Raw genomic sequence first — 16,108 nt, 5'->3', positions numbered from 1 at the left:
TATATATTTTATTGATATTCTACAGAGAGAGGAAGGGAGAGGGACAGAGAGCTAGAAACACCAATGAGAGAGAAACATCGATCAGCCGCCTCCTGCACACCTCCCACTGGGGATGTGCCCGCAACCAAGGTACATGCCCTTGACCGGAACCGAACCCGGGACCCTTCAGTCCGCAGGCCGACGCTCTATCCACTGAGCCAAACCGGCTTCGGCCATTTGACAATTTTTGGATAATAATCAATTATTCCTATCCAGTTCCACATACAGTAATTGCTGAGGTCTCTACATTTCTTCTGCAGCTGCTGTACTCTTCCTAATGGTTTTTCTGGCTGGTCTTTTAGTTCTGCTCTTAATGTAATTCTTCCTATGGCAGCAGAGAGATGAGCAGTTTCCAGACTGGAGCCATCACCTGCAAGAGGCGGGGCTGCTGGCTTCCCTCACGGGAAGTTCCTGGATACCACCACCGCTCTCCTAACTAAAAGGGACACTTTATGCGGGGATTCTGTGAAGAGGCCTATCTGGCACAGGTTCTTGGGAGGGCTTTGCTTGGACAGTGTGAGGGACATGTGGCCAGCATGCTGTGGGGAACCCAGAGGAGCAGTCCACATGTGTCAACATCAGCCATCAGGGAACGAAGATGGACAGGCCGAGGTGGCTCATTTGGCTGAGCATCATCCCATGCTCCAAGAGGTCGCCGGTTTGATTCCCGATCAGGGCACATGCCCAGGTTGTGGGCTTGATCCCCAGTAGGGTGTACAGAAGGCAGCCAATCGATGTTTCTCTCTTATCATCAATGTTTCTATCTCTCTCTCCTTCTTCCTTCCTCTCACTCTAACAAATAAAAACATATTTTTTAAAAAAGGAACGAAGATGGGAGACCACTGAACTGGATACTAAGATCCTAATAATTAGCCTAAACATTGTTTCTGTGATTTCCCATGGGAGTAGCTGAGGGTTCCGTCATGGTGTGAATGCCTGGCATGTTGTTAAGAATTGAGGTGGGGACAGAACAGAATAGTAAGCACTAAAAAGTATGCCTGGAAGAAGTCCCTTACATGCTCTATTTGTCCCAGTATATATATTTTAAAAATTATTAATTGAATAATTTATCTAATAGTATATTAAATATATATTTATATAGAAGATTAAGTATTCCAAGGTATGCAATGATTTTAGATATTGTGACTAAATGCTAGCCCCACCAGGGCAGAGGTCTTTGTTCTGCTCAGAGCTGCCTGTCCTGACCTAGAATGGGGCCTCGGCATGTGGCACATAGCAGATGCTCAATAAATATTTTCTGAATGAATGAAGATTGCACCTGGATATCCAAAAGCCAAATAATGACCACGGAGAGCCTTAAAAATAGCATGGATATAAGCTGTGAGGTCAGAATCTCTGGCACTGACACTTTTCTACGACCTGTTGCCGAGGTGGTGGGCCCCCCAAAGCCACATGAGCTCGGGGCACTGGGCTCTTACTCTGGGGAAGATCTGGGAGAACAGGAAGAGGAAATGTGAAAGACAGATCCAAGCCATGGCAACAAAGCTCTACCGATGAGCTGGTAGGTAGAGCCACCAGCTGGTGGCTTTGCTTATCCTGTTAAATAGGATTCATGGCTTATGGAAGCTGTACCTTCTCCTACCCAGAGCTGCTCGAATCCAGAAGAGGTTGCCCTGGAAGGTAGGAGCCACATAGCAAGAGAAACATTCTCTCTGCAAACTGATTGAGGCATTAGGCGGACTCACTGTTGGAAGCTGGCAACCCTCCCTGACTGGCAGCTGCCAGCACAGCCTAATTAATCCAGCAGCCGTGGTGGGGAAGAACATGTCACTTCATGACTGAAAAACAAGCCTAAAATAGGCTTCATCTTTCCTCCAAGGCACCCCTACCCCCACCAATTCCCACTCCTCAATGGAAAGGGATTGGAGAGGTGCTACGTATGAAAAGAAAAAGGGACAAAAGAATCACCTCACGTGATTCTGGGCTACAGGTTTGATTTAGAATCACTGTTCCAGAGTTTGATGAGTATCTTGCTTCCTTTCCCTGGATGCCAGGATTTTTTAAGACAGTTATTTGGTTAACTAAACTGGATCTAAGGACAACCACTAAATGCACTAATGTATCGGCACTAATGTGATGTCCTAAATGTATTAGGCAACCGCCAAAATGTACTGCGCACCCAACAGTGTATTAGATGTTGTAGGAAGGGCCAGAGGCTAGAGCAGCCGTGCCGTTCGGCTGTTCTATCCGGCCTGCGGAGCCGAAAGAACGGAGGGTTCTCTTGCTCTCCCCTCCGCTCCTTTACTTTGAATTTATATTAGTTCACACAAACACTCCATCCATGCTTTTGTTCTGGCCCTCCGGTCCAGTTTAAGAACCCATTGTGGCCCTCGAGTCAAAAAGTTTGCCCACCTCTGGGCTAGAGCAACCTTGGGAGATGAAAGCAAGTAATAAAGGGATAAAGGGCCCTTATAAAAGACATTTTATCAAATTGAAAAAGACAAAGGACTTCAATAGGCATTTTTCCGAAGAAGACATATAAATGGCTGATGAGCACATGAAAAGCATTAGGGACATAAAATGCCCATCAAAACTTCGAGATACAACTTCACACCCACTAGGATAGCTATAACCAAAAAGACAGACAATAACAAGTATTGCTGATCATGTAGAGCAAGCATGTCAAACTCGCAGCCTGCAACGAATATTTTTGTGGCCCAGCCAACATAACGGTATGTAAGAAACGTTTTAATAAAAATCTCATAACTTAATTTTTACAATATCCTGTTATACATAATAATTAATAACAAACTACACAGTTCACTAATGACTGATTACTATAATCATGTTGCATTCATTTCCCTTATGTACCTTCTGCGCAGGTGCACCATTTCTCTCCACTAATACTAGCAGCGAATATTTTAGCAGCCGATTGCCACGTCATTAGTCTTGGACTGACTTGTTTGATGTGCGCAACAGGAAATATTTCACTTTTGGAGAACTAGAAAAATAGGTTTATTTGCGTTACGCTTATTGATTTGTGCAATTATTCAGTGTCTGGTAAGTTAATGTTCAAGAAAAAATATTAATTTTTATTAAAATGTTCTATTATTTTATGTTAACGATTACTCATTTCAGTCCTTGTATTCAGCATGTCTCTATCGAAATAAACCTACGTTTCTATGAAAATCGAAGCTTTTTTTGTGTGTGGCCCACATAAACTTAAACCTTGGTTATTAGGCCCGTGTTAGCCTTTGAGTTTGACATGCTTGGTGTAGAGAAGTCGGGACCCTCATGGGCTGCTGGTGAGAATATCGTTGCAGTGCTTTGCAAACCAGCTGGAAGTTCCTCTCCACACTCAGGGGGGCTCAGGATTGGACTGGGAGCTCAATGGGATGCTTACTTTGGAATTTTGGGACAAGTGATAAAAAGAAAAAAGGGACAATTTGGACCTACTCATGGCAGCTGTGGGGGTGATGGCAGAATGAAACACTCTGACTCTACTTAAAGGACTCTAACATCCTTCCCTGAAACGTCCTTTCTACTCAAGACAGACTCAGAGAGTAGGTCCTGACTACACAGGCTTTGAGTATTTCCAGTATCTCTAGAAGTTGCTTTGGATAATACATTTTAGAAGCAACTTTTGAATGAGATTTGGCTTATTTTGCCACCTCATGAATTCAGGTCCAGAGGACAATGACATTTCTGTGTACATTATTAAATGGGCACTGGAGGACACGGGTCAACGTGAGGTGGGTTAATTCAAGTTTGTAACCACAAAGTAATGGGTTTGATTTTCTTTTATGATTATAGAAATATTTATTATTTTATAGTTATGTCACATGTCAACTTTTTCTTTCTTTCTTACTAAACCATATTCTACCTGCTTCTAAAAATAACTGGTGTGTACTCTTCCAAACATGCCCAGAACCTTTTAAATGATACAAGGATGGATCTAGTTTATATTTGTACAAAGGGAACTGTAAGTTTTTGGTTCCTCATTTATGTATGCTGGAGGAGAGTCAGGATAATGTCTGAAACTTGCTTTGAGCGTAGAAAATTCAGGTTGAAAAGGACCTGAAAGGTTGTCCAGTCTAACCACCTATTTGATGTTTGAATCTGCTCAGGGGCATCCTGAAGACTGGGTTCTGCTCATGCTCAGGACCCCCCGTGACAGCATAACTGACCACAAGGCACCTTACTGCCCTCTCCCATGGCTTGCCTACTGAGATTTCTTCCCTAAACGAAGCCTAAACCCTTCTCCTGGCATTCTCACCCATTGGTCTTTGTCCAATCGGCCCTCCTGGGGTCTTACAGAATACACAGGCCTGATTCTTCTCCCCCTGACTACACCATCATCCAGTTTTATCCATTATCTAGCTTTTCTAGGTTAAACGTTCTTGGTTTCTTCATTTTTCATGCCACTTGGGTTTCTAATTCTAAAATTTATATGAACAATTTTAGAAAAGCAGAATAAGTAGGAGGGACTTGCCCTACCAGATATCAAGGCTCTTTATAAAGCTACAGTAATTAGGACTTTTAGGATTATGTTCTCTAATTCTATTTTAAAAACAACCTTGTTGCCATTTTAATTAGACTTGCATTAAATGTATGATTGATTTGGGAATTGACAGCAACTTCACAATATAGCATTTCTCACCCATGAATACTACCTTTTGTCGGGGGTTTTAAAATGTCCTCCAATAACATTTCATATTTTTTCCAGAAAGTTTTTGTATATCTTGTGGATTTGTTACTGCGTACTTTCAGCTTTCTATTTCTATTATAACTAGAATTTTTAAAAGTTATTTTTTCCCATTAATTGTTCCTGCTGTATAATAATAATGCTAGTGGTTTCTGACGTAGATTTTATACCCAAGAATCTTGCTGAATTCTCATATTGATGTTAAGAGTCAAGGATAAATTTAAGTCATGATTTATTGTTATTATTATACTAGTGGCCTGGTACACGAAATTCATACACATTAAAAGGGAATTAATTAGAGGAAATATTTTAATATTGCTATTTGCCCTTTCTCTATAATAAAAGTGTCAGAGATGAAAGAAAATTAGTAAAATGTATATGAAAATCTCCCTCCTGTCAGAGTCTGGGGCATGCGGCGGGACCTAGAGTCAAGTCCCCGCCCACCACCCACTTCAAAACTGCAGGAGACCCAGACCCGGCCGGCCCCACTCCCGTCAAGCCCCTCCGGGTGGGGGGTGCAGCCTGAGGTCCCCCAGCCTGGCACTGGGGCAGGGAGCACGACCTGAGGTCTCGCGGCCCGGCACTGGGGCAGGGGGCGTGGCCAGAGGTCCCCTGTCAAGCCCCACTGGGCGGGGGGGCACGGCTTGAGGTCCCCCATCAAGCCCCGCCAGGTGGGGGGTGTGGCCTGAGGTCCCTCGCCCAGGCCAGGTGCCATGCAGCCTCAGGTCCCTGCTATTTGGTCGTGATGTTACGGCATCCTGGCTAATTTGCATATTCCTCTATTAGATAGATAGATTCTGAGGTATCTGATTTGCTAATGGTTTATATAGGATTTTCACATCTTAACTGAGATGGGTCTGTAAGTGTCCTTTTTGTACTGATACTGTTCAGCTTTGATGTTAAGGTTCACGTGGTAGGTACTACTCACTGCCTTCCCAACTATCACCATCCATTTCATCCCCTTCCCGAGAAGCAGATCATGTCTCTCTTGAATATCTTCCTCTTTTTATCAGAAGGAAAAATCTTACATCTCATTGGCTGGAACTAGGTGGTTTGGCCTCCCCTTGCTGCAAAGGTGGTCGGAAAGGCAGGTATCTGATATTTTCAACCCATGAATTATTTGGCAATGCTTACATTTTCTAAATGATGAAAAACCTCTTTTTTTGTTGTTGTTATCAATTTATTTTTGTAATCAGCCCACAGGATCTCCATGATAGTGATTTTCTGGTATTTGCTGAGATAGATTTCTGGCCTGGTCTGTAGTCAGGTTTTGTACATTTTCGTGTGTGTTTGAAAAGCATACTGGTTCCAGGATGTAGTAAGGTCCACTGGATCAAGCTTGCCATTCTGTTGTTTACATCCTCTCTGTGTGTCTCAGTCTGTTAAACTGATATTATGCTAAAATCCCCCACTATAACTTTAGGCTACTTATGATTTTGTCAGTGTTGCCATATATTTGTTGCTCTAGGTTGAGGTTTAGGATTTAACTCACATACCTTTACTGAGACCACTGATATATTTTTATTTATCTTATCATCAAAATTTGTTTTCTAGTTATGCTTTTTATAGGATTATTTTGTTCTTCCTCTGCCTTCTCTTGAATTGATCAAGTTTTCTCTTGGAAGTTATATAATTCCAAGTATATACCTGCTCCTTCAGAGATAACGTTACCTTTACATTTTGAATATGCACACTTGCCTTTAAAAAGTTTAAATGAATCAACAATTCCTCCTTCTTCCTAAATAATATTTCTAACTTAAGAGTGTTTCTACTATAATTACTATGTTCTCATCTTCTGCTATTACTGTCTATTATTTAAATTACATGAACATACCCACAATTACTCATTAATATTTTTAAAACATTCTATGCTCATTCAGATTTGCCCAGATGTTTACCAACTTCTTGTTTATTATTACTTCTAGACCCTCCCCCTTTCCTTCTTGGATTCAATTTTCTTTTACTTCAAGTACATCCTTTAGTAGTTCTTTTAGTATGAGTCTCTGTAACATCTCTGTTTTTTATTGTCAAAAACAATTTTTTTAAATTATTTTTTTATTGATTTCAGAGAGGAAAGGAGAGGGAGAGAGAGATAGAAACATCAATGAAGAGAGACTCATTGATTGACTGCCTCTTGAATACCCCACACTGGGGATCAAGCCTGAAACCCGGGCATGTGCCCTGACTGGGAATGGAACTGTGATCTCCTGGTTCATAGGTCACTGCTCAATCACATGTTTGTGAGTCACATCACCCAGGCTCAAAAATTATTTTTATGCACAAGTCTCAGTTCCACCTCCCCATTTGCATGAGCCAAGGCCACATATCTGTCCCCTATGGGTGTGGCACCTCTCAGATATCAGGCCTCACTTAGTTCTGACCGCCTCCTGCTTCCTTAGCATTAGCTCATCTGCTTTCCGTTCTGGTTTGAGTTTCCTCTTTATTTATCGTACCTGAGGATTTCCCTTTCTTTGTTTGGAAGTCCGCTTTATATTGTTATATTTCATCCTGTGTTTGTCATACGAGGTGGGGGGAAGGTCCACATTAATCTTTGTGGTACCTATTCCTGGAAATCCAGATATTCTATTTATAACAAATTTCCCTCTTACTGCTGTTTATTATTCTCCTTTAAAATAAATACCATATTTTTGATAGAGAAAACAGCCATGACAGAGACAGCTGGACACTTCTTGTTCTGTTTCAGTAAAAGTCATCAAGTTTTCTAAAATTTCTTCTTGAATTTGGTAAATACAGAACATTCCCCAGGCAATAACTGAACCTGTTTTCTTACATCTCCCTCACTTCTCTTTGCTCTGCAGAGATGATCTGGGCTCCACATTTGAATTATATCGTCTGTACTAACAAGCCAAAGCAGCATGTTTAGAAACCTTTCTCTGTAAGGAAGTCATCTGCAGGTGAAACCCAGGGCTCAGCTACTCCTGCCATCAACAGCTAGCTGGAGGCTGAACTGGTTCCAAACCCTGGGAATTCACAGCTCCAAGGAGATGAATGGGACCAATCTAATTTGCATTTCATCGTGACTTGGAAATCCCTGGTACTGCATCCCCAAGCAGATTAAAACACGTTGGTTTAGCTCTAGCCAGTTTGGCTCAGTGTATAGAGCAGCCTTGGGCAAACTACGGCCCGCGGGCCGGATCCGGCTGTTCTATCCGGTTCTCTTGCTCTCCCCTCCGCTCCTTTACTTTGAATTTATATTAGTTCACACAAACACTCCATCCATGCTTTTGTTCCAGCCCTCCGGTCCAGTTTAAGAACCCATTGTGGCCCTCGAGTCAAAAAGTTTGCCCACCCCTGGTATAGAGTGTTGGCCTGTGGACTGAAGGGTCCCAGGTTCGATTCCAGTCAAGGGCATATACCTCGGTTGCAGGCTCAATCCTCACGTGGGAGGCAATCAATGGATATATCTCTATCACATCAATATTTCTCTCTCTTTGTTTCTCCCCCTCCCTTCTACTCTCTAAAAATCAATGGAAAAATATCAGTGGCCAACAACACAGGAGGTCATGCTTCGATTCCTGGCCTGGGTTGCAGGCTCGATCTCCAGTACGGGTGTGCAGGAGGCAGCCGAGCAATGATTCTCTCTCATCACTGATGTTTCTTTCTCTCTCCCTTTCCTTTCCTCTCTGAAAGCAATAAAAAATATTTTTAAAAAATATCCTTGGGTGAGGATTAACAACAAAAACAAAACAAAAAAAGAACACATGTTGGTTTAAGCAGCCCAAGGCTTCACTGAGAGATTTCCAAACACCTAGTGACAGGACCCAAACTCTCCTTCTTCGTCGACTTTAGCCTGTCGGAGCGTGGAGGCCATGTGCGATCCAAATTCGGCTTGAACGATGGTCAAAGCACGGACAATGGGTCAGGAAATAAACCGGGGGCAACGTCCAGCTATTGTGTCAGAAATGTTTTCTGAATAATCACATGTGGGCCAATTGGAGAAACTGCACGTGGGGATAAAGAATATTCACGGGATAAAGAGTATTCATGGAAATGACAGCAAGGCCCAGACTGGTCACACACTGGTTCACTAGAGTTGACAATTACTTTCCATAAAATATATTCCATATGGCATGTGAGCACAAATTTCTGACCCAAGAAAGAAGGGAAAGGAAGAAAATGGGCTGGAGTGGAGGTGTAGCATGGGGAGAAAATCAAACAAGCACTGATGATCAATTATGCCATGAGTGATAAGAAAATAGCAAGAGATTAAAGACTATATTTTGCAAAGCAGAAATGGTAGTCCTAATTAGTACTGCTTTATCATCCTCAAATCTCTCCCCGTCCGAAGCAGAGGTGACCGACCACCTCCACCTTGGGAAGGATGGGTCCACCTAGGAAATGGAAACCACCTTAGCACTGCATAACACACATTGGTCACAGGTGACCATTCGTTTGGTCAATTCCCTTGCAGACACCTGAGTGGTCACCTGGCAGGAAGTGGGAATCTTACCCCACCAAGACCCCAATGGCACAAGGCCACCTTCAATGCTTCTCTATACCACCTTGCAGGCAAAGCCAACTACTCCTACTGCTAACTCTGAACCAAAGGAGAAGACAAAGCCCTTTAATCCTTAAGATCATATTTCAACCTAACCTGTCCCTTAAAGCATGGGAAAGATAAAAGGAAAGCTCCTCTTGATGAAATGCAGTTGAGAACTATTTTGCAGAACACAGGGGATTCTGTTATTGGAAGAACTACACTGGTGGATGCAGAAGGCTGACCGAATGACTTTCAAGCTGCCTTTTTATCCCAACCCTACCTCGACCTCAGGTGCTGTGGGGTCAGGTGAGAGGGGCTCCCGTGCGGTGAGGGCCCAGAGGCAGGACACCAGCTGCCACCACTCACCTGTTGAGATACACACGCTTCTCTGTGAACTGTCCGTTGCCGTGGTGAGGGTCCTCAAAGGGCTCATTCTGGACGACTTCTACCCCTTCCCCTCGGTCACTCTGCTCATGGCTGTGCTTGCTGATCATGTACAGCTGTCCAATTTTGTACTGCAAAACACAGAGACGGAGGTGAGCCCCATGCGCCCTTCAAAAACACTCACCCATCAAACAACTAACAGCACTTTCTGCTCAGGAAAGAGAGCAGACACATGGGCCTGGTGTTCCTTCTCCTGGGGAGCGAGGAGAGCAAGTGGTGAGCAGAAGGCAGAAATGACATGTTCCTGTGAACATTTTGCATCACATTGGCAATCACCTTGGGGTTGGCAGCCCACCAAGGCACGGGTAGCAGCAGGGAGGCGAGGGTGCGGGAATCTCCCTTCCCATCGGGCCCTGCAGGGTTAAGTGGAGCTAAAGTCCTATTTTTCTCAGCAAAATACAGGCCAGGGTGTGTTCCGTCTGTCCCTTCTTTTTGCCTAATTAACTGCCTTGCTGGGCACAAGAGGATTAGATGTCACCTGTCTCCTTCATCACCTCCTACAAAGGGTTCAAACTCTCCTGGAGGGATCTGCCCCTGGAACAGCAGTTCTCAAAGGTGGCTGGACATTAGAAGCACCTGGAAGCTCTTAAAAACTCCAGATGCCCAGGCCCCCCAGAGTGAAACCTGTGTTCTAAAGGCTGCTCCCCAATGAGGAAAATTACATATCTTTAACTACTTATATCCAATTCCATTAACAGTATGGAGCCTTCCAGCCTGAGGTCCCAGAAGCCACCTGTGCTTACATGAAGATGATAATATGAAATAACACAGAATATGGACAATTTCTCTTCTGTCCTTTTTTTTCAAGCTGTTCCTTCTCCTTCCTGCCTCTCTGAAAATCCTGTGGCCGGCAGGCATTTCTTCACCCAGTGAACTTCCAGGGTGGCAAAACTAATTTGATGGAGAAAAAAAGAGATAGAGCCTGGCCGGCATGGCTCAGTGGTTAAGCATCGACCTATGAACCAGGAGGTCACGGTTCGATTTCCAAGTCAGGGCACATGGTCGGGTTGCAGGCTTGATCCCCAATGGGGGACATGCAGGAGGCAGCCGATCGATGATTCTCTCTTGTCATTGATGTTTCTGTCTCTCTCTCTCTCCCTTTCCCTTCCTCTCTGAAATCAATGAAGATATATTTTAAAAAATAGAAAAAAAGAGATAGAGAGGAAGGAGGAAAATAAGAGTCAGGAGACAGGACAATGCCACCTGCTGTGGTCCTTTGGGGTGAAACAACACACAGTTGTTGGGATGGGATGAGGGAAAGGGTCCTGTGTCTGCAGCAAGCTAGTGACAGTTCTGGGTTGATCCCAGGCCAGCAAGGATGCAGGTCTCCTGTCTACATGCATGAGAGAGAAAGAGATTTTAAATTATGGAGGCAGGTGAAATGTACAAGTCAGCAGTGCAATCGGTTCCAAAGCTGAGAGATCCCGCTCTCACTCTGAGGCCGGTGCAGGGAGAGGAGTGTGAAGAGGATCTGAAAGGCCCTGGTCTGATGCCAGCCCGAGGGACCAGGCCCAGTAACCATGACAATGAGAGCAGAAGGCAGCTGGGTCTTCTCAAAGGGTAGTGCCCCCTGTCTGTGCCACGCCCCTTCCTAGGATGGTCGGCATGTAAAATGCCCTTTAAAAATATTTTTTTTTAGTGAATTTGTTGCGGTGACATTGGTTAATAAAATTACATGGGTTTCAAGTGTACAATTCTATAATACATCATTTGTATAGTGTATTGTGTGTTCACTACCCCAAGTCAAGTCTCCCGTCACCATTTAGCCCCGCTTTACCCTCTTCCATTAAAATACTTTTAACACAAGTGTACTAGTATGTGTGCTTGGGAGGAGAGAGAGCTGTGAGGATAAAAGCAGGAAGAGGAGAGAGGAAAAATCAAAGGTAAAATCTATTTTTAAAACAATTTCTGGGATCAGAAACATGACTTGGCTTCCCCTTAATAAGTCCTTACTCTTACTTATGCTCACAAAGACTAACACTCTTTCGAGGAGGAAGACAGTAAGAAAAAGCTTACAGAGTAAGATCTGTGCGCTATACCCATGAGATCAACTGTCTACCTTATGCAGAGGGGCACACAAGCCTATAACAGAATAATTCACTGCTCTTCACTGCAGGGAGCAAAGATTTCACTAGCTGTTGCTATGTACTTGGTGTTCAAAAAAGAAGTATTAACCTACAGTGGAATATTATTCAGCTAAAAAAGGAATGAGGACTTCAGAGTAGGCACTAATCCAATAGGACTCGTGTCCTTATACAAAAGGGTAAGTTGAACACAGACATACATAGAAAGATGAGGTGAATCACTGCAGGGAGAAGAAGGCCGTCTGCTAGGAACCCACCTTACCTGCTGACACCTTGATCTTGGACTGCCAGCACCCACAACTGTGAGATGGTAAGATTCTGGTTGAAGCCACCCAGTGTGTGGTGCTTTGTTACAGCAGCCCTAGCAAACTAATACAGTGGGTATGGGACGAGGTTCCTTTTAGGATGATGAAAGTGTTTTGGATCTGGATGGAGGTGGTGACTGTACATTGTTATAGACTAAATGCCACTGAATTGACTTTAAAATGATTAACTTTATGTTATGTGATTTTTCACCTTAATTTTTTAAGTGTTGATTCTGCTTCTGAAGTAGTTGCCCCCTAAACCAAAATTCTGTCGAGGACTTTAGTGGGGGATTTGGCAGAAGGGACATGTCTACCACTGAATGGTCTTCAGGAGCTCCAACCCACTCACATATGAAAAATATACAGGATCAAGGACAATGCATGACACAGAAAATCCATTAGCCAGACGCAAGTCAGCCTGACTTCGCTCAGCTCAATGCCTCCTGCTCCAAGGAGAAGGGAATGGGCCTAGGCAGCAGCAGCTGATTCATGGCACTCAGAGGAGGGCCCAGCTGCCTGGCTGCCCTGCTGCCTGGCTCATTGATCATTCCAGGGACTCCTGAATGAGCTAGTGCCCAGCAGACATCAGTCTTAGCTAAGATAGAGTTAGACTGGGGGCGGCCGACTGACGCTAGATGCAAAGACGTAGGTGACATTGAGGAGGTGGGGGGCAAAGTGGGGGGCAGGGGACACTCAAGCCCGGACACTGAGATGGTCAGGGGCTCAGCAGCAGCCACTTCTCTCCTTCCCAAGCAAATCAGGCCTGCTCGGCTGGTTGTAGCCATCGGAGCTGGGCCATCCAGAAGCAAAGGTTTTGCTGCTGTTTATAAACCATAGATACGTGCATTTCTAAGTTAGGGGAAGAGGACAAGACAAGATGGTCCATGAACCACCTGCCTCAAAATCACCAAACACACTCCTAAAAAATGCTAAATCCCAGGCTATTCCAGCCCTTTTACATTCAGACTCCAGGGGACAAAGAAGTTGGGAATCACACTCAAAAGCACACTAAATGCTAAGAACCACTGGGTCAGAGAGAGGCGAAGGCACTCACTAGGACTTGCTCAGCACAAAACGGTGCCCAGGCATTTCTTGCAAAGCTCCATCCCTAATTTAGTGAAAATACCACATCCTTGACCACCAACTCCAAACAAATTCATATGTCAAATGAACACAGCCAAATCCAAAGACTCAGAACTCCACAGTCTTTAAAGACAGATAATTGATGGTGATGATGATGATGGTGGTGATGACGATGGAGTGACAGAATACAGTTTAATTGATTTCCTATAAGTTAGGTGCTTCGTGTTCATTTCTAATACAAAGACTCATGCAGAGGGGTATTTTCAGATGAGGAAGCTATCTCAGAGAGGCTCTCTCCAGGCCCCGAGTCTTCTAGGTGGTAGAGCTGGGATTTAACATCACAGGTCTGCACTCTTTCTTCTTCACCCAACTTCAGCCCTTTTGTCTCTAACAGGTGAACTGCTTCAACAAATCAAAGCCTCACTGTGATTAAAGGGGGCGGGGAGGAGGGTTGTTCAGAGCCACTATTACAGAAGATGAATAATAAAAGCCCGATATCATTTGAAAGATCAAAGTTGTTAAACTGTGCTCACATATGAAATGGTGGAGCAATTATGCTCTAACTTGGTAGAATCTATTGTTATAATTCCAGAGGTTGGATAATCATCATTACAGGCAATCATGGTTAGAGACAGCTCTGCACTGCAGGGCTGGGCCCCCATGTGAGCCATCGTCAGGATAGCTACCCCAAGTAATTATCTCTGTAGTCAAAAAGCATCATGGGGATTCAGATCTTTCCCACTTGCACACAGCGCCACAAAATTTGAGAGAAGGAAGAGTTGTGTAATGTACCTGGAAAAGCCGAGAGGTTTCGTCAGTCTGCACTTTGCAAACTCTATGGCTGTGCACAATCATCCTAATACAGTTCAGCCTCCAACTCTGATGTTAGAAAAGGAGACCCTAAGATGAGCTCCCGAGAATGGTAAAGAATTATTAACGGAGCACCAGTAACACCGCGAACATCACCCTTGCCAGAAGAACTACTGGACCCAAAGTTTTAGGCTCAACAGAACTCCTAAGGCTGATTTGCACTTAACTGTTCCCCACAGCTGCTGAGCTTCAGAGATCTCTGCAAGCTAGCCTCCTATACACCCCACCCTAAAGAACCAAGGGGTAGCCATCTATCTTCCTTCCAACCCTGTTTCCTCCCTTCTTATTCTCTTTCTCCTCCTCCATTGGTTCCAATTCTATTTCCAAACCTCTGCTTTGCAATAAACATCATTGACTCCGGATGGAGTTATCTCCTGCTGATACGACGTGGGACCTGAAGGCAGGTACACCATCAAAACGGATGGATGTCACATAACCCAATGACCACAGAGAAACACCTATCCTCTGACTTAACGTGGTATCATGTATTTTTCCACCTGCGAAATGGGCGTGATTCCTTCCTGTCTTACTCTGGCTGTGTGGGAGACGGAAAGAGTAGAGGGCAATACAATTTGGTATTCTTGGGAGTTTCCCACATTATTCACAGCACTGTTAATGCCTTTGTTGAAATTCTTTCTTCTAGCCTTCTCCCCTCTCAATACATGGCCCTCAAAGCGCAGTGAAGCAGTTGCTTCATGAAGCGCAAGGAGCCTCCTGAAGAGAGAGAGCATCTGAAAGATAGAACATCCCACAGGATTCGGGTGCATTGCCAAATGGTGCCCAAATTGTAATTAAACACAGGAAGAGAGATACAATGAGTCCAGATTCTAACACCCTCATCTCAGAATGCTAGAGGCTAGCGTTTTCTGTAATCCCATAGCACAGCTAAGGCGCCGAGGAAAATGTTCTGGTCAGCAAACTATGTGGGCTGGCACCTGTCTTTTAAATAAGAGTTTATTAGAACACAGACAAGCTCATTCATTCTGTGTCTACTTTCAAGATACAACAGCAGAATTGAGTAGTTACAATGAAGACTATATGGCCTGCAAAGTTGAAAATATTTACTATCAGACAGAAAAAGTCTGCTGACCCTCATTCTAGTTCCCTGTACTGGGCCCAGTCTGGGCAGCTCTGGCTGTTCCCTTAGACCGGTGCTGTCCAGTCTAGTGGCCACTTGCCATATGTGGTTAATGAGCATTTGAAAATTTGACTGTGCAATAGAGGGACTGAATTTTTAATTTTCTCTTATTTTAATTAATTTAAATTTCAAAACTGACACTCAATTCACCTATTAGAAAAATGTTGTATATGTTTGTTTGGGTATGTACTGTAAATCTACTTTTTCAACTGGAAATTTTATGAAATTTAAATTCAGATCTGGTATCTAATGAAAATCTAGCATCTGATTTCAGTTTGCTGTAAGTATAAAATGCACACTGGATTCTGATGATCTGGTAACACCTCCCCCAAAGTAAAATAACTCATTAATAATTTTTGTATTACTTATATATTGAAACTATAGTATTTTTCTGCAAACTATATTGCATTGACTAAAGTATATTCTTAAAATCAACTTTACATATTTCCTTTTATCATTTACAAATGTAGCTACTAGAAAATTTAAAATTATGTAGGTGGCCTGGCTGGTGTGGCTCAGAGGTTGAGTGTTGACCTATGAACCAGGAGGTAAGGGTCCGATTCCAGGTCAGATCACATGCTCCAGTTGCAGGCTCAATCCCCAGTAGAGGACATGCAAGAGTCAGCCGATCAATGATTCTCTCTCATCATTGATGTTTCTATCTCTCTTTCCCTCTCCCTTCCTCTCCTAAATCAATAAAAATAAATTAATAAAATAATGTAGGCGGCTCACATTTGTAACTCACTTATTTCTATTGGACAACACTGGTCTAGACCCTAATGTAGTCCAACAGGGATTGAGAGCCAGGCCATTATGCCACACCATGACTTCTGAGGCTGGCTTGTCAGGTGACAGAGCCAGGCCCAGGATTTTCACGTGTTTCCAAGCCAGCAAGGTGGAGCACTGGTAATTAGGGATGTATTTGGAGAAGCCCTCCCTTCCTGAGGACTGGTGATTACCTGGACCTCCAGAGAGGTG

General features: G+C 43.7%; 1 protein-coding gene across 3 annotated transcripts in view; it reads right to left on the bottom strand.

Moving 5' to 3' along the window:
• PITPNC1 (phosphatidylinositol transfer protein cytoplasmic 1) overlaps positions 1 to 16,108 on the bottom strand; it is a 219,987-nt gene that overhangs the window by 100,143 nt on the left and 103,736 nt on the right. For all 3 annotated transcript variants that reach the window (XM_080681341.1, XM_080681342.1, XM_080681343.1), the window contains exon 2: positions 9,573 to 9,721. In XM_080681341.1, the coding sequence (XP_080537467.1) occupies positions 9,573 to 9,639 (67 nt within the window). In that variant the 5' untranslated portion in view covers positions 9,640 to 9,721. The remainder of the gene's footprint in view (positions 1 to 9,572; positions 9,722 to 16,108) is intronic.

The sequence above is a fragment of the Plecotus auritus genome, assembly GCF_963455305.1.
Source record: "Plecotus auritus genome assembly, chromosome: 7".
Lineage (NCBI taxonomy): Eukaryota > Metazoa > Chordata > Mammalia > Chiroptera > Vespertilionidae > Plecotus > Plecotus auritus.
Note: the sequence above shows the minus strand (reverse complement) of the source record. Positions and strands in the feature narration are given on the sequence as shown.